The sequence below is a fragment of the Biomphalaria glabrata genome, chromosome 5, assembly GCF_947242115.1.
Source record: "Biomphalaria glabrata chromosome 5, xgBioGlab47.1, whole genome shotgun sequence".
Classification (NCBI taxonomy): domain Eukaryota; kingdom Metazoa; phylum Mollusca; class Gastropoda; family Planorbidae; genus Biomphalaria; species Biomphalaria glabrata.
Window position 1 is genome coordinate 45,032,688 of NC_074715.1, and position 19,291 is coordinate 45,051,978.

The following is a 19,291-nucleotide window of genomic DNA, read 5'->3' on the forward strand; positions in this document are numbered from 1 at the left end:
GTGTTATTAGTACTATAAGCTAGCCCTGTGTATAGATGCTTCTGACAAGTAGCAAAAAAACTTTTAATATATTAAAAAAAGTGTTCGTTTGTCTACAAAGCCTAGTGACCTTAAAGAATCACTTTGTAATTAAATATAATAAATTACATATTTTCAAAATTTGTTGAAATCATTAGGAGAAAAAATTATTGACAAGAAATATTTTGATTTTTCTAATAAATAAATAAATAAAATAAATTAAATAAATTTTATATAGCGCTAATTTCATGCTCAGAGCGCTTTGGTCCAATCTCAGTTGGGAGTGGGGTGTGTATCTAGGAGAAGGTTTTTCCGTGTTCCCTTTAGGTGCTCAGTAAACACAACTCTGTCCGAGTCAGGTGTCGAACCTCGAGCCCCCTTCATAGGTAGCAAGCCAAGCTAAGTTCAAGTGCACTTAGCCTCTCAACCACACTTTTATAACCAATAAAACTATAAATAAATATGTAATTACTTGTATTGCATGGCTCCACTTTGAGCTAGTCTTGATAGGAGAGGGAGCTAAGATGGAGGAGTCTTTATCTGACTTTCCAATTACTGTCTGACCACACAGCAGATATCTGTAGACAAATACAAATTTGTGACCAACGTTCGAAATGTAATATCACAAAAAGATAAAATAAACATGACAACTAAAAAGTCATAAACATTGTTGCAATTCTGTCCTGCATCAGCACTTGCATGATTCCAATCAAGACTGTAGAAAAAGACAGATTTTACTTCTACAAATATAAAATAGAAGGCAGTATCTTAAGCTTCTTGTATTACCTTGCAAGCTGTAAACAAATGGAGTAACATCCTTGTCTGATTTCATAATTGATTTCTGCAGGAAGGGACTCTGGCTGCAGCACGCTGACTACCAGAGACAAGCCGCCATTGTGGAGAAACTCTACACAGAAGTTCTGAGCACTGGCTTGTGTTGTTAAATCTTCAGAAGTTGGCATCAATTTACAACTTAAAACCTGACAGAAAAAAACAAGATGTAATAATAAAGATTAAACTTTAAATTATTTTCCAGATATTGTTTAAAAAAATCAAGATATTTTGTTAAAATGTTTTCATGGAAAAAAAATCAACTTTAAATGCAAACCTTTTGACAAATAAAGTTAAAGATAACAAATATTTTTTTGAGACCCTAGGCAAATCAGAGAAGTCAATGAGTTTCAATGAGTGCATTAATCTCAATGAAGTCTAGTCTCTAATTATTTTATTTTTGTAATAGAAAAGATTACAACTACCAAACTAATGGTTATCTATAAGTTTCTAAAAATTAAGGCAGTTGATGAACTGTACAATGAGTTGAATACCATGCACACAAAAAGGATGAGTACTTTTCCTCACCTGACTAAAGTGAGCATTTTATTTTTTAGAAATACAAACCTCTAGATTGTATAAGACTCTGAAGGCACTCATGTCTGGTTTGTTGCAGTCAAACAAATTTCTAATTGTCTCCTTGGGAGATACTGGAACAGTAGCACTGGAGGTCGGGGCAGACTTTTTAGGACTTGACTTAACACCAGATAAATCTTCAGATGAGGCAACAGACTTCAGAATTTGCTAATTTAAATAAAAAAATGTGATTAAATATTATTTCATTGTTAGTGATATAGATTGAATATTTCTAATTCTTAGGAAATTTGTATTACTTATTTCATTTTTAACTAAGTCAAAAATCTTGTTTACATTGTCTACAAAATATTTTTTTTTTAAATTAACATAAAACCAAAGCAAAAATTAAAATAAAGGACCATCAAACTTGAATAAATGAATTCTGAAATTTACTTTGTGACAAATGAGATCAAGAGCATCAGATACAGCTTGGTCAGTTGGAATCAACATTAATAGTTTCTGAACTCTTTTAGTTATCCTAAAGAAAGAAAAAAAAAGTATGCAAAATTTTAATAAAAATGAGAAAAAAAAGTTGGTTTGAAGGACAAGAAGTTCACATTAAGTTCAATCTTGCAGTTGACTCTGATCCACTATGAAACTTAAGGTATAAAAGTTATACAGCTTACTTTGGCTCATCTAGCTCCGTCAGCTGATACAACATTTCAAATACCTCGCCACCTTTAGCCATAACAACACCAGGCAACATTTTTTCCTGAAAAAAAAAAGCCATCTTGTAAGTGAGATTAAGCTGATTATTGTGATAGCTTCCATATTAAATGTATAAAATAAAAACTAAAGAAACTCTTCAGTGATAATGAAATAAAATTAAAAATACATCATAAGTTGATTTTCAAATACCTGTTCTATATCAAAGGTCTGTTTTAATACTGTACTAGATGCCTGCAATCATTGGATATGAATAGTAGAGACTAATATTAGAAATATATTTTGTGAATAAATATTTGATCTCCTAAAACAAATATCATTGCATTGAGAGAGACTTGGCTTTGATGAGCAAATGAATATAAAAGCAACCTTCATTTTCTATAAAAAGCCATGCAGAATTAAAATTAAGTAATTTTTCCAAACTATTCAAATGTACTTACTCCTTTGTCTAGATCCTGATATTAGAAAGAAAAAAAATTATTACAGGTTAATGTCATTCATAGCATAAAAAAAACCTTAATTGGTTTGAAAACAAAAATTCATATTCCAGATTACTGGCATAAAATATTTTAAAGGCTTTTGAAATTTAAATGTCTTAATTAACTATTTATGTATTAACAATTTTATTGATGAAATTGTTCCCAATCCTACAATGATGGAATGCAAGCAAAGTAAGATCAGAACATTACCTCTTTACCAAAACTTGCAGCAGCAGATAATTTGGAGGTCACTGATGATGATGTCTGTTGTTGGGATGTAATTCCTTCTCCACCGTCAGTAACCTCTTTCGTAGTTACCTTTTCATTTTAAAACATAGTTTTGACAATACATGATCTTTATTTCATGAACTACATAGCATTAGAAAATACATCTGAATGACAATCTGGTATAATGGTGTATTCTATGTTGGAATTTCAAACCATAAAGAGCTCTTCTTAAAGATGAAACTAACCTCTTTGTTAACTCCACTGGGTCCAGAGGCCATAGATGTTGAGCTGGACTTTGATGTGGAGGATGTGCCAAGGTGGACCTGCAGGACACTGTTATCAGTGATGTCTAACTGGTGGAGAAGAAGCTGGTCTTTTGTCATACAAAGCTGCAACAAAGACATTTCAACCATTAGATTTCATAAAGTTATCCAAATTTGTGCTTATATTTTAATTCTTATTTTATCAATAAAATAATATAACAAGACATAACTAATTGTTTCTTGAATGAGAAATATAGTCAAATTTCTTAATATAGTAATTCCCAGTACCAACTCCTTTTATTCAAAATATTACATTTAGTACAGCCTATAAAAAAACAATGCTTCAACATAGAATATGGCTCAGCAAAGACATATATTTAACTGAGCGATCATCCACAATGGCTAAATAAGCATTTTTGTATGCCATTCCATCCACACTGTTATCTCATTAAAAACACAGAATAAACTAAGCTGTGTATAACTTACCAGTTTATCATTAGTATGCATCTGTACATGATCTACTGGTTGATTCAGTCGCTGGAAAACTTTTTTCCTGACTGATGATAAAGTTTCATTACTGTGACACTGAGAAAATAGAAGTTTGAAATGATTGGAACAATGAATACATTGAGTTTTCTTAATTACCTTGGAATAAAGAAAAATAATTGATCATATACAAACAAGTTTTACTAAATAATATATTCAAAAAATCAAGTAGATTATTTTGAAATGTATGTTACACATTATTATAATAACTTTCTTCCTTAATGCATTGTTAGTAATTGTTATTTAATTAAATCTTATAAAATAATTTCATTACTCTATTTTTATAATACTTTTTCACTACTATGGCATTGTCTTCGATTCTAAAGATTAAGTATGAGGGCAGTATTTTGCGTGACAATACAAACCCAGTTGTGAACTGGATATTGTGCCACATTTGATACAGACTAGCTATTGTCCACCTGGTTCTAATAAAAACTTCTTTTTGTCTTCTGCAAAGGGCTTTTCTCAGCGCTTCAAATGTGGACCCCACAACCTTCATGAGAGCTCTCCAGCTGTCTCTTTCAGAGGCCATCTGCTTCTAGTAAATGCAAAATGGTGCCTGAGTTGATCTTCAGGGCAGCACATCTTTTATGCCATCCTTCTTCTCTTCTTGCCAGCTTTTTGCTGCTGAGCTGTAAGCTCTTTTGCAGACTGTGTTAAGGAAAAATAGTGTGCTGTTTTCTTCAGTTATTCAGCACTGCCATACAGAGTCTTGGTTATGTTGGGCTGTCCTTGTAGTAGGGTCTGACGAAGGTGGCATTCTAAGAGAATATGGTTTACACTTTCATAAGGTTGGGCACAGTGTCTGCAAAGGGTAGGTGTGTGCCATTTATTTTGTTAAGGTGATAATTTTGTGCTCTGTTCTTACTTGGAAGATTGTAGATTGCTCTTTGCAGGTTAGGAAGTTAATACTGTCCAGGTTGTTTGGCATGGTGATTTCTTTGTTGAGGCTTGTATTTACTAACAGCACCTCATCCAGCCCAAGAGAGTCATTAACACTAATCACAATAATCCATAATATGATGTCAAAATTAAATATCACAATCACATTACAGTGGATCCCTGGACACATAGGCATCATGGGAAATGAAAAGGCTGATAAACTATCAAAGGGTCATCTATGGAACAACAATATAGACCCGTGAACTAGTAGTAATGCTATAGTGGACAAATGTAATCAAAACAAATTATCTTATCTTATCTTATCTTAGCAGGGTAGTCTTGTGAAGGAACATTTGATGGAAGCGTTCAAAAGACATGGTAGAACCAAACCATTATGTACCTAACTTTCCAAGAAAGTGTTTTAAGTGATGGCTATACAATGACAAATTTTTAAAATGTATTTGTAAGTACTAACCTGTAAGGTAAACTCTACTTTCAAAGCTTCACATTTAACAAGCAGGTTCAGCTGGTAGCCATGAAAAGATGCTCCATGCGGAAGTATATTGCGCGGCACACAGTGAATCTCTTCCACTGACAAGATATAGGACTCTGCAATCCACAGGAGGCGTTCTATAGCAAGAAACTTGACTGACCTATATAAAATAAGATTTATTTTACATAAACAGCATAGTTCGTCCTAACATATGTATTTAACAAGAAAAAAGTATTGCATAATCAGATTTATACAAAGATTTGAAACAAGTAGCATAAAATACCTCTATATTTTAAACACTCATAAAACAGTTGTGTTACGGTTTACTTTATTTGAAGTTAAGTAATGTTGTAGGGTGTGTGGCTGAGAACAAAATTGCATGGCTACCTAACAAGATGGTTCGAGTTTGAATTCCAACATGTACATAGTTGTCCTTGCTGAGCACCTAAAGGCAGCTCTGAGTTCTTCTTTAAGATACCCCCCACTGGTCTACAAAAGAGATTGAACCAAAGCACCCTGAGCATGCTATAAGCTTTAAAGGTTTATTTTTTAAACAAAAGCAATTTATTTTAAAAAATCAAAAGATAAAAATGATTCTTGAATGTCCTTAAATTTAAAATGAAGTCTAAAAATGTCTGCAAGAAAAGTAAACAAAAAAAAGTATACAAAGAAAAGTAAACATAGAAGAGAATACAACTTGGGCTGCTACCTGGAAGGTAAAGGAACATTTGCTACATCTGGTACAATTGCTGCAGTCACGACTTTTGTAGCATTAGAGACAGTTTGAGCCACCACGTTGCCACCAAGTCCCATTCTAGCTGTCTGAAGAAGATACATCAGGTTACACAATGAAGAAAACTTAATTATCAAATTAAAATCAATTCAATTTACAATTATCAATCACTATATTGAATTCCTACTTTAATGTAAAAAAAAAATATTAGCAAAATGAAATAATAATAAGTGATATTCTCTATGTAATACCTCAAGTCTTGTGTAACACTCATTAATAAACTTCTTGTGTAAAGCCAGTGGCTCCTGAAAATAAAGGGAATTATTTGTGATTAATGGCATAATTTTTTATGTTTACATTCCTAACATGATAATTATTTAATTATTATATGATGAAATAAAAAAAAAAATTCAATTAAAAAAGAATAACAGTAATTTAAAAAAGAAACAAAACATTTAAATGAATTTCACAGCTCAATACTATTAACTGCCTACCTTTTTCAATTTAGAATTGAGTTGACTATAGCTGTAGGACAACAAAAGCTGAATGGCTTGCTCAGCTATGTTCTCACTAGGGACATGAAGACAGATTTCCCAGAGGTAGTCCAAGCCTATTAAGTCTGGCTTCTCTACCACCAAAGTTGAATTGACATTCTTAAGACGATGTTCATAAATGTTTACGCCTTCAAAGAAACACTTGAAACATTTGAAGCCTGCATGAATTAGGGGAGAAAACAGGAAGAGATTTGAAACATTTGACATTATTTTGGGAAGCTGTTTTCTAAAATAATAAATCATACTCAAAATCAATAATGTTAAGCATTAGAAATTTTCTAATAAAAAAAAAATAACAAACCGCTTTCACTCAGTTTAGAAGGATCAATACATAATATCATTTTCTGAAACATTTGATTCTGGGTGTCTATTTCTAAGTCAGTGATTTCATGCTGGAACCAATCATAGCAAGTCTGTGGAGGACAAAAGAAACAGGACAACACTGAATGACAATCTTAACATTATTCATTAATGTTCTAATTTTTGACAAGCAAAATAATTGTACATTTTACAATTATATTGCAAAGGAATAATAAAAGTAGTAATAAAGCATAAGTTCAAATATTTCACCTTCCATTGACAATGATCAAGAGATTTTAGATGGAGAAAAAATGTTCAATACTAAAACGTACATGCACTACATCTAATGGTAATAAAGAACTATCCAAAGATAAAAAAAAAATGATTTGTATACAGAAAATAAAAAATGACTTCATTGTTTTTAGACTTAATACAAGGACAATTAAATTTTTTGTAGGTTGTTTTTTTTTTCAAAGTTTCCGAAATTCGATTATTAAGTTATGGTCTAGGCTAGAAAAAAACTGACCTCTCTATCCCAATCACAAGCTTTAGGATTTGCAACAAGCGTTGTCCAGATGTCTCGAGCTCGATTCCAGGGAAGATACAGGTCTCCAGCTTGTAAGATGTATAGTAGGAAATTAAGATGGATTGCAATGTACTGAAACCAAACATGTCAGCAGACACATTAGTCAATGAAACATATATATATACTTAGTAAAACAAAATTTGAGCAAAAAAAATATTTTTCTTATACAATTACAAACTATTATATCAGTTGAAGTATAAAAATACTTCAAATTATTAAAGAACATATATGAATAGGATAAATAAAGTGTCTTTTAAAAAAGGTTATTTTATAAACATAAAGTAATGCTATTTTTTACATCGACATGAGTGTAACGTCCATCCACCATGGTTGTGGTCTTCAGTTGACCATCTCCAACCAGTGACGCAGCCTGTTTATGACACTTAACAAGGCTGTTGGTGACCAGTTTGATTATGTCACTTCCTTTGTTCAGCTCATTGATAACACCCTGAAAAAATGTATTCATCAATAAAAGCAGGGAAAAAAAAACACATTTGAAAAGATGAAAATATTTTAAGCAATGCATTAGCGAAAAAAAAAATTAAAAAATGTCTATTTTTTTTTAAGTTAGATCAATTATTTGGAAATTGTAAATTTATTTTGGTTTAAGTATTCAGAATATGACTCAGGGATCAGAAACTTTGGAATGAGATGTACAGGTAGATAGTCATCTCTGTTAAAACTGCCAACTAGCCCTATACATTTAAAGTAGTTATTTTTCTTATATGTGTCATGGTCTTTCATAGTCCTCCTGAAACTTAGTTGTTTAATAGTTAAAGTTCAAATGAAATCAAAACTCTACAATGAAAGAGTGTAAGTAAATATTCTTTGCAGAAGATTGGTGTGAAAAACATACCTTATTATCTCCCTTCTGTGCAGGATTTTTAATAATGCTTTTGCAAATCAGCATCAGTTGTTTTAATGCTGGTAGCACACATGCTCCCTGTCATGAATCAGACAGAAATAAGGGATCACAATGACACAACACATTTACAATAAAAATATGCATATAAACCTGTACTTAAAAGCTGGGGGTAAACTAAATTTCTTTCTTATTAATTTGATTTAATACAAAGCCTTACATTAATTTGATTTAATACAAAGCCTTATTATTGTTACATTGTTTGTAAAGAGGAATACCAGGAATTTAAAAACCTAACATGGTCACCATAGATACTCAATCTGACTTAGAAATCTATAGAGCAGATGATGTAAAGGTTTCTATGGCCAACTGTTAACATGGGTGTCATGTCAACCAACTGCCTTTACTTTTCCCCAACTAAAGTCAGGTGCCCATTAGAGTTGGGTGGATTCAGGGGCATCCTAAGAATCCCCAAGTTCAAAATTCCAGTCTTCACTGACATTCGAATCTGGGACCTGTAAGTTAGGAAGCCAAGTACCAGTACCTGACCACTCTGCCAACACACCCACCCCATCAGGTCCGATATAAGCATGAGCATGTGTATTAAAAATAGTTTTTGAAAACAGAAAAGAGATTAATTTTAATAAATTCTTAGCGATAAAGTTTATCAATAAAAATACTTGAAAATTCTTAGATAATTTATAAACATACAAATGTTTATGCTGTTAATTAATTATATATATTAAGATTTCTTAATGTCAGAAAAATATAATTTTCTCAAAAGACTTAAATAATTTATAGTTCAACAAAATAGAAAATTATTTTTTTTATTTGATAGCGGAGAGAAAGAATTTAGGACAGCACAATCTAAGTACCAAGCCTTATCTTAAGTGCATGTTTCCTAGGCTAACTGATGTCCATAACATGGTAACAGGTAACAGAGCATAACCCTGGACTCCTACATTACTGATTACAGAGCTTGATAGAAAAGAAAAAAAAAGGGGGAGGGGGGGAGGAAGGGAAAAGGTTCACTCAATGGCAATCCTTTCATAATAGTGGTAGTATATTGCAGGAACATGAATTGTCCCTAAGGCCTTGGCCAGGTAAACTCATGAAATTGAGTAATGATTTATTTCATTTCCAGTTGACTAAGCCCTCTCATTCCTGGCTTTCAGCTGACAGCACTTCTGTTGTTCAAGGGATATTGTTTCAATTCATTAGTGACACACAGGTCTTATCTGAAAGGATCTGAGCAACAGTAAATAAAGCCTTTACCTTTTTGATATCCTCAACACACTTATTAACATACTGCATTTTGATTTGTTCTTTCACACTGTAGGAGTCTGACAAAATAGCATGGTGCTCATCTAGCGCTTGTTCCACTAAAGCTGTACTCAATGAAGGTAGGTGAGCGAGGTCCCATAGCAGCTCTAACACCTGTAGTGTATTCACAAGAAACGCCAAACAAATGAACATTTAGGGCATACATCATTCAGCAATATTTTTACACACATTCTAATTTATTATTAGTATAAAGCAGTGTTTCCCAAACTTTTTCTCTAATGGAACACTTCACACATTCTGAGGTATTTAACGGGAACACTTTGTTTATCTTTAAGAGAGATTAATTCATGTGGTGGCCAACTAGTTAATTATTCCAGTAGTTTGTGGAACACCTATTCAGACTAGTGTTCCGTGGAACACAGTTTGGGAAACACTGGTGTAGAGTAGATGTAGCATACAAGTTATTTTGAATTGTACAAAAGAACATCAATTTGTCATGCAATTTTTCAGAATGATTAATGATGTTTAAAAAAAAAACGATCTTGAATAAACAAAAATAATTGATTTTTCAAATTCTCAAGCCAAAAAAAAAAGACTAAGAACATCAAAATAAACAAAGAAATTACTTTTGTTGTTGTTTTTGAAACTTTGGCATCCTTGCCGATTTTTCCAATAAGGGTCAAAAGTTTATCTCTTGTTTTGTCATTGTCGTCTTGCCATTTCTATATAAAATATAAATAAAAGCTGCAAGATTAAAATTATTCACCCCAAAAGTATCATATGTGCCCCAAAAAAATTCCCACAGCTTTTATTCACCTTTTGTATTAGAAGAAACAGATGTTCCAACTGATTGAATTCAAATTTGACTGCTGCTGCTGCTATAATGGAATGTATGTTGTCTATAACATTGCTGGTCTGCCCATTCTGAAACATTATCAGTTTAGTATCCATAGTAAAACCACATACAATCAAATTTAAGTCTTACCAACATTGGGAGATCAAATTTTGTTTGTTAACAAATCATGTATAAATTAATCTACTAGTTATGTAGGATCTACCTGCATCTTCCATATCATAGATAGCTCATCAAGGGACAGCTTAGACCCCAGAAAGTCAACAATGCCTTTTATTTTATCACAGTACTGGGCTTGGTCTATGTTACCTTAGAAAAGTATAAAAAACAAATCATGAGTACAGTCTTGAAGAGATGTATGATGAAAGAAATATTTAGTTACAAGTACAATGTTTTAACCTCAGCCAGTTGATTTTTGTGCTGACAGTCACATAATGATCACATAGAGAAATATTAGTCATTTATGTTACGATTTGAGTTCTAATTGAAACTTAATATTTAGTAACTATTCATTTTATTGTGAATTGCAAAATCAAGAAGGAATATAAAGTTGCTGTTCTTCTTTTAGTGTCCATTAAACTTAAGCCTACACATGAGCAAGTACATTACAAGTATATTAGGCAAAATCTTTAACACTAATGTTTTTTTGGCCTACATACTGCTGTTTATTTTTATATTAACAAATAATATCATTTGCTTATGTATCATTTTCTTTCAAGAGTGGAAGATAATTATGTTTAATACATCAAATTATGCAAACAGCTGACTGTGGACAAAAAAAAAAAACTCCTTTCATTACAATCAAACAGAATGTAAGATTAATGATGATGCACAAGGCTAGGACAATATTTAATACTGGCATATTAAATTTATATTATAACAAATTGTGATATAATATTAAATTTTAAAAACTATTGTTGTAGGCAAATGTGTATACTTTTAAATAAGTTTTTCAAAATAATATAGTTTTGAAATCTTATCTATAGAATATTCAATAAAATAGGAAAACGTGGTAAAGTACTGCCAAGCACATCACTAATTTTACTTAATGCATTTCTATGAAAACAAAATTAGTATCAAACAGTTGAAGAAACTTTTACCATGTATTACCTTCAAGTGCTATAGACAAAACTTTATTTTCCACCAACCAGTCCAATAGTTTACTCTCTGGTATGACAATAGCAGATGACTTAAAAGTTCTGCTGCCAAGTTCATCTATCAGCTTTGTTACCTGCCAGACAAAACCAGATTTTAGCAACTAAAAGATAATCAGGAAAATGTCAAGACTGAATTAGTATGTCAAGACTGAATCAGTATGTAAACTGAAATAGTTCTTTGGTAAAAAAAATAATCATCAGGAAAACAATGAAAATATGAATGACCTTGATTATATTTGAGCTATCTGTACTCATAACTATTTTAACTTGACAAAGAATCATCAGCTAGTTTTGTCTCAAATTTATGTTTAAATGCTGTTTAATTTTTTTTTATATGAACATTTCTGGGAGGATAAATACTTATCTTAAAGAAATTCACAGGGCATTAATATTTAATATTTAATAAATAATGTAAGAAATTTTAAGCCCTTAGAACAAACCTCTTTTAAAGCATTCATTTTGGCATTAAAATGGGGAGATTTGAGCATGCGCAATGTAACATCCAAGCGGAGATCATCCAACTTGTCAACATCCTCTCGCCACATCTGCAGACACAGGAGCTTCATAGAGCTCAAAAGATCCGATACACTGCCTATTTTCTAAAAAGATGCAGAACAAAACATTAGTTAATAGGAATAGTCAAGCAGAAAAAAAATGAAACATTACTACCAACCAAATAACGAATGTAATTGGCGAGGGTCAATTTAAAGTTGACATTAGTAAGTAAACTTGTATGAAATAATGCCCATTTATGGGAATTCCAAATTACTTTATCTTTGAAGTCCTTCTCTTCCAATGCTTGAATTGTTTTTACTGCTTTTTCCATGCCTGGTCTAAGCATAGTGTCCATGGTACTCTGACTAAGGAAGCTGGCACAAACACCGAATGGCCTTAGAAGTAATGACATGTTCTAGAAATAAAGTTATAGTTTTATTATTTTTTTTAAAAGCATATATGTCTGTGATAATTGTAAGGGTAAAATTAGATAATATATAGTGTAGAAAGTAATCTCTAATACGCTATCCCATCAGTTATGACAAAACTTGGGAGATGCCTAGGTTATAGTCTAATGACAGTGAGTAACAAAAGAAGATAAATTTAGACCTTAACTCAGATGTGTCCCTTAGTTGACTTGCTAAATTAGTTACCACTTATACAAGATTCTGAGTTGTTATCAGTCATTTTATATTCATGATTAATCACATCATTTTGGCTTGTGCGGAGTAATCTCAGTCATTGTCAGTTGTCATTTTAGGTTTGTCATTTGGCAGTAACATTGAATGGTATCAAAGTCAGCAAAGTTTTTATCTAGCTACAAACAAAATAATTTAAGAACGACATATTTGAAAAGTAGAATATCTATACCTTAACTTAAATTTGTTATCATACAGATATGTAGTATACATAAACCAAGATGGAAATAGAAAATGACAAACATAAATAAAAAATTACTTAACCTTATTATGTTTCTAAAAATTTTAAGTAAGTAAGATGTAGCTTCAAGAAAACACATTTTACATTAAAGTATATTTTCCCCCATTTCTGTGTGCAATTTTTGTATATATTTATATAGAATTTAATTTAGAAAAACCAAATTGACTAAAGAAATTAACTTACCAAAATATCAACATTTTCTGAATCTAAATGTTTTTTGACCAGCTCAAATCCACCTAAATTTGTAAACTAGATGAAAAAAAAAAAGTTATAGCATGATTCTAAGTTTCCCCTATTATACTTATATTGAAAGTTTTCTAACTATAGAAACATTATCATATAATGAAAATAATATATTTATAAAATTTATACCAGTTTTAGAGTTACCATTAACAACAAATAATTTAGTAGATATAGAAAATGATCTTACCATACCAATAAGCTCAGCTAGCCAGCAAAATGAACCCTAGAAACGATAGGCAAAAATAAAAATAAATTGAAACATGTAGCATCAAAGTTTAAATATGGAAAAGCAACACTTTTTAAAACAAAATAAGGTAGTAATCATTTTTTTATCTTACCGTTTTATGAGAGATTGCTCCAGATAAATCACTATATTCAGACCTGTCTTCTCTTCTTTTATTTTTATTCTTCATTTGAAACTCAGTATCTGGATTAAATGCCTGTTTATAAAAGGAATAGCATCTAATTATTTAAACAGCACAAGTCTTAAGCAGTATAACATTGTTAGAAATATAATAGCAGTACGATTCAAAATGTTACTAAAATGACATTTTCAATAAGGACTGATTAAATGAAAAAAAAAACTGTACAGAATATAATATACAGTTTAAAGCAAAAGAATTCTGCTGTTCCTTAACATCTGCTTAATTGTGACATACTGCATCAATCATTAATCTCATTGCAACCCAAAAACAGGTTACACATTAATATGTCAAACTATAGGCCATCTCACAAAATTTAGGTTAAAAACATTTTAAAATATGGGATTTTTACCAATCATTGTAGATATGTGCCCAATTTGAATTATCTGAGTGTATCCAACTTTATGTGGGTTCCATGTTTCAGCTGGGACAGGTAAATGTGCTGGCTTATAACACTTGCATAACTATTGGTTGTATTAAGTTAAAGTTCTTTGTAATCTAGCTTTACATTTAGACATAGGCTTTCAATTGTTTTAATTGATCTGATAATTTTAATAATATTTGTATAATTTCTATTTAAATTTGTCTATACAATATGTACTGATGGTAACAGGTACTTGCTACATTACTAAATAGAAAAGTAACTTAAAAAGTATTTATAAAGTATAAGAAACAAAACAAAAACAAAAAAACACAGAATGCTATTATTGATCTACATTTAAAGTTTAAAACACTTACTATTTTAAGACAATCCATTAGTACTGGATAAATGGTAGGCTGCTTAAGAGAAGAAACTACTAACTCAATGAGCAAACCAAGCATATTGAAAATACCTTCCTGAATCTCAATGCCCCATTTATGTACAGCATTGGAAGTCAATAACTGGAGATAACAAACAATACAATGTTATGTTAATACATTCTACTACTTACTGTAGTCCCACTAAATGAAAATTTGAGAGTATAGTATGAGATGTCAGACAAGAAATATAATTTAGATGAAAATGATTTGATAAAATTTTAGAAATAAGCCATGGTTTGAGGTTGCAAAAGATGACAGTGTTGGCTGGGCTGCAAAGTGATGCGAAATTCATTTTAATATTAACTCTACATCAAAGGAGATACAACAATTTTAACTAGATGATGCTTTCCATAAAATTTAACCAAGACTATTATTCGAATATGTGACATTAAGTTTGTAAAAATAGAAATAACAGCTCCTAATAGATCCATGTTCAAAAGTATTGTGAAGTATATTTTGGATTATAAATACATCTGTAATATATTCATTCATTTCATGTCAAGTGAAGAACTTATACTCAGTTGGTTGACAGATTCCCAGATAGTAATGATGAACAAAAAAAAATCTAGATAGTAGGTACTGTCATAAATTTATTAAACACAAGAAATTGTTTCTAGCACTTAAATAGCAAAAGTTATTAGCAGGTTTGTGCAATCTAGTGACAAATGGTTTACAAGAATGGAATGAAATTAAAATCTTTTAGATCAACCTTGCATTAAACTTTTCATTTCTTTTTTTTTTTTTTTTTTTGTAACAATGTTTCCATCAAAGTCTTTCTCTAAATTAGAACCAGTTAAAAAAAAATTAATAACCATAACTATGAGTTAGTCATAACAAGGTATGGAAAAGACGGACAAAAGATTGTTTATAATTCACTTTGAAGCTAGTTTTTCATTTCCTCTGTGATTTTTAGGCTATTTTTACTTTCTAATAGATTATCTCCCTTTCACTAAGGAAAATGTAGAGTAAGAGAGGTTTTAAAGCATGACAGCACTTATAGAAGCAGAAACCAGGCAACAGATATATTATTGATAGAATTAAAATTTGTAAAATGAAGAAAGAATAATACTATTGATAACTACAAAGACTAAATCTCACCATTTATTTTATAAATAAGATTTAAATTTAACTCAGTTACATTTATAAAGGTGGAAGTAATTAACACAGGAACCAAACATCTGATACAGATTTTAGAAAATAAAATCAGAATAATATTAAAAACAACTGTATATTTGCATTTATGAAACAGACTGTCAACCATAGTTCACCAATCACCCACACAAATTACCTTTGTAAAGGCCTCTGGCATGCAACGATCTATGAAACGCTTGCAGTGCTCATCACTTTCTACCAAACCTGTTTAGAAAAATATATAAATCATTCAAAGAACCTCAATCTTTATTTATTCAAGCATGCAGCTCCTAGCATTAATAACTACCTGCTTCCATAAGTCGTGTTGAAGCTATCAAACATTTTCCCAGGGACTCTTCTCGTTTAAAAGGAATATTCCACATTTCTGTAAAAACACGTCCTTCTAACTCATAAAGGTTTGTTACAGGGAACTCCATGATGTTTGATTCATCCATTGTGCCACCTTCATTTGCTGATAGGTCATTCTGTAGAAAAAAAAGTTGATTTCAAGCATTTTCAAGACTAAAATTTCTTTTAATTGTATTAAAAACTCCTTTTCAAAATATTGGGCTTCATGGTAAAGTTTTAGATATATATATTTTGTTAGATTATCCAAAACTTGTTTCTGTCTGGCTTATTATTTAAGCTGAAAATGACCTTTGTAAAGATAATGTGACACACTATCTTAAGACTTTTTGATTTAGAAAACTCAAAAATTGTTATACATATTCTCAAACTTTTACACATTATAAAAAAGTTGAAAGTGTCAGTTGAATTATTTTTTGTAGCTTTTCCCTTAAAAAATAAAAAGGTGTGGGGGGGGGGAAGTGTTTTAAATGTTTACTAAACGATTTCCACACCCATTCAATTTAAACATCAAGACTATTTTATTTCAAATAAATTGTAATATTTTGATATGTACGCAAAACTTTTTTGAGTATCATCTATTAGTTGTGGGTTAGTGTAACTAGAATCATTAGCTGTGTATTGATCTCTTAACTCTTACATCAGGATCATCATGACACACCTCTTCATAAGATGGAGGCAATTGAGGTCCATATGTTCTATTGGTTGTAACAGTTCCTTCTTTCAGGTCTACATCCATATCTTCAACAACATCATAAGAAGATGTTGGTTCATTAGTTAATATAGCTACAGCATCACTTGGGTCATTTTTAGCCATGCGCAAGGCTCTACGAACTTCAGATTCCGAAGGAAAACCCATTGCCAGAATCATCTGCACATTTTCATCACTTACGCCGTTGCTATCCATTGCTATTATATCTAAACAATTTAATGATTAGCAAATAAGACTTCTAGGTTTAATCATAGATCTAGATGCATAGTGCAAAAATTGTATCCAGCAATTTTTCAGCACTAATTCCAGTACATTTTAAATGCAACAAGTATTAGATAGCAATCCGCCATCTTGGTGCAAGAATTTTGTAATTTCTACAAATGAAGATGTAGATGTAATAAAAGAAAAGACGGAACTAACCTAACGGAACTATAAACATTGAATAAAGGAAAAAAGGAAAGTTAAGTAGCCTCCCCTTTCGTGCATTTAACTGAAAAGAATCCTTAGCGGCTATCCCCCCCTCCCCCCCCCCCCCCAATTCTTTTATAAAAAAAAAAAATCAACGATTTGATCTACAATACCTAAAACTATCATTAATATATCTTGTTTACATTTTTTACATTGGTCATACACAGTGGCGGTGCAAGACCTAAATTTGATAAGGGCATATGAGATCATTTTTGAGGCCCTAATAGCTTATAGATGCCTATTAGATCTTTATGGGTGCAAAATTAATTATTATTATTATAAATTGATTAACAATTGAAACCGTCAAATATTTATTAATTTAAAATGTCGTTAAAGTGTGTTAAAATTTTAAAAAAAATATTTTTAACTCTTATATATCGTAATTCAATTTTGAGTGAGATTCATAACAAAAGAATATTCACATTTGACTAGATCGAGTAACACCTAAATTAAATGAAATTAAATAGCGGGGATTAATTAATTGTGTTAGATATCGGAAAAGAGAAATAAATCTTACATAAATGAGGGATATGGTGGCTGCAAATGTGGAGGATAGCAGCGGACAGGGTAGGAACCTAAGACCATCGAGACGACCGAACGATAGTCCAGCGCGCATACCGCACGACCAGGCAGCTATGTCAGGAACAATGAATAATTGTGCAAATTTTCAACCTGATCCAAGATTGGGAAATGAGCGTATCTAAATTTGTACCAGACAGACAGTGAGTTGATATAGGCCTAATTTTAAGCTATGTAAATTAGCTTTAATTTTGCTAAGTTCCTTTCAATTGTAGTTGTAGACCAACTTACAGTACAGGTAATATGTAATCAAATTCAATTGACTCAAAATATTTGGTTAAATATCTTTCAAGTTATGTTCTGTTATTGGTGTAGAGACTTATAATTTGTATAGGAATTACTTTTTTTTTTATAGTTTATATAAGCCTAATTTGTTAGGTTGAAAATCACTGGTCTCAGTATGTTATATTCGACTTCAAAACCTCAGCGCTTATCACATTAATAATGAGCACTATTGTAGTCTCTTGGCCACGACTGCTTGGAATAGGCTATTTAATTCAGCTCTCCCAGTTTAGTGTTATATGTTTTTCAGTTGTCCCAGTGACAACTAGGAAAAACAAACCAATATGGTTTTTCTCTATTTTAAATCATTTTGCCGCCGTCTACAAAATCTCAAGAATAACTAGCATTTGTTTAACTTTCCTAGAATCTCTAGTACGGTCGAGCAAGAATGAATAATATTTTGCCTCTTTTACCCTACGAATCACTTCAACACTTCATCGGTAACTGTTTTAGACATCAATGTGATCTAGGTGAATGTTGTGACCAAGGTAGATATTGGTGCACACGTGTTATATATAATTATATATAGGCCTATATATATAATATATGGTAGGCTACATGACTGATTATTAACTCTCTTGCTACATGGTTACCTAGTTGACATGTTTCACTTGACTCCCTTACTGTTATATGACTACTTGGTTAACTGATGGACTTCTTAGGCTATGTGTAAAATGGTCACTTCGCTAACTGACTACTTACACGGTCACATCATTGAATTCTTACTTGGTGCTCTCAAACCATACGTCTTGGTTTTCAGTAAAATTGGCACCCCCCCCCCTCTCTCTCCCTGGGATTTCTTATCTCTATCGTCTGTCCCTTGACTTTCGTTGTATATATGGTTGCTGTGACAGTTAACGTAACAAAACCCCTCCACATTTCCTGGTCAGCTCTTCTTAATGGATATCAAGAGAAGGGCCGATCCATTATTTTTTGTTGTACAGCCAGCTTTTCTTTTGACGACCCTGTCTCCGTGCCCGACCATCCACTGTACCATGAAAGATGACTTGACAATATGACCGAACCAGTTCAACTTTCGTCTCTTTCCAGAATCGTGACTTTAAAAGTATAAACTTTCTCTTCTTTTCCCGGCACTTCAGTATTTTTCTGTAGCATTTACTCTCAAAGGCTTGAATGTTTCTTTCAGCCTCAGCGTTCAGTGTCCAACTTTCACCAGCATATATAAAAAATTGTATTGCCTCTAGCCTGCGCTAAGTAGGTATGTTTAAAGTGATAATAGGCTCGCACAGGAGTACTGAGACCACTTACGAAGCATAAAGTTTTGATTTTACTTACGATTGTTACTATAGGCCATACTTGAGTACAGTATACATCATTTCTTTTAATCAACCTGGCCTTTGCCAGAAAGTTGCATGCATACGTCATTGGGAAGGAACTTGTTCATGCTTCTTTCAGTGCATTTCTGAAGCGTCGCAATGACATAAGTAAGCCAGATACTCACATTCTGTCTCTCATTAGGTAGAACTGCTGCACGGAATGTGTCCACTATAGTTTGTAAAAAAAAAAAAATCCAGCACAGTT

General features: G+C 31.7%; 1 protein-coding gene across 2 annotated transcripts in view; it reads right to left on the reverse strand.

The window, feature by feature from the left end:
* Window positions 1–16,794, reverse strand: part of LOC106060773 (ubiquitin carboxyl-terminal hydrolase 24-like) — a 42,994-nt gene extending 26,200 nt beyond the window's left edge. Inside the window, exons 1-32 of one of the 2 annotated variants that reach the window (XM_056029537.1) lie at window positions 16,370–16,794; window positions 15,650–15,827; window positions 15,500–15,567; window positions 14,149–14,292; window positions 13,327–13,428; window positions 13,176–13,211; window positions 12,929–12,994; window positions 12,081–12,221; window positions 11,752–11,910; window positions 11,265–11,385; window positions 10,360–10,463; window positions 10,118–10,225; window positions 9,928–10,023; window positions 9,293–9,454; window positions 8,012–8,098; window positions 7,454–7,603; window positions 7,096–7,227; window positions 6,571–6,682; window positions 6,210–6,427; window positions 5,967–6,020; window positions 5,692–5,804; window positions 4,965–5,142; window positions 3,548–3,646; window positions 3,044–3,187; window positions 2,781–2,888; window positions 2,532–2,546; window positions 2,284–2,325; window positions 2,052–2,137; window positions 1,819–1,903; window positions 1,417–1,593; window positions 805–998; window positions 491–596 (exon numbers count right to left, since the gene is read on the reverse strand). In XM_056029537.1, the coding sequence (XP_055885512.1) occupies window positions 491–596; window positions 805–998; window positions 1,417–1,593; window positions 1,819–1,903; window positions 2,052–2,137; window positions 2,284–2,325; window positions 2,532–2,546; window positions 2,781–2,888; window positions 3,044–3,187; window positions 3,548–3,646; window positions 4,965–5,142; window positions 5,692–5,804; window positions 5,967–6,020; window positions 6,210–6,427; window positions 6,571–6,682; window positions 7,096–7,227; window positions 7,454–7,603; window positions 8,012–8,098; window positions 9,293–9,454; window positions 9,928–10,023; window positions 10,118–10,225; window positions 10,360–10,463; window positions 11,265–11,385; window positions 11,752–11,910; window positions 12,081–12,221; window positions 12,929–12,994; window positions 13,176–13,211; window positions 13,327–13,428; window positions 14,149–14,292; window positions 15,500–15,567; window positions 15,650–15,827; window positions 16,370–16,615 (3,831 nt within the window). In that variant the 5' untranslated portion in view covers window positions 16,616–16,794. Of the gene's footprint in view, window positions 1–490; window positions 597–804; window positions 999–1,416; window positions 1,594–1,818; window positions 1,904–2,051; window positions 2,138–2,283; window positions 2,326–2,531; window positions 2,547–2,780; window positions 2,889–3,043; window positions 3,188–3,547; window positions 3,647–4,964; window positions 5,143–5,691; window positions 5,805–5,966; window positions 6,021–6,209; window positions 6,428–6,570; window positions 6,683–7,095; window positions 7,228–7,453; window positions 7,604–8,011; window positions 8,099–9,292; window positions 9,455–9,927; window positions 10,024–10,117; window positions 10,226–10,359; window positions 10,464–11,264; window positions 11,386–11,751; window positions 11,911–12,080; window positions 12,222–12,928; window positions 12,995–13,175; window positions 13,212–13,326; window positions 13,429–14,148; window positions 14,293–15,499; window positions 15,568–15,649; window positions 15,828–16,348 lie in introns of both variants that reach the window. The other variant, XM_056029536.1, reaches the window with a different exon arrangement.
* Between the last annotated feature and the right edge of the window lie 2,497 nt (window positions 16,795–19,291).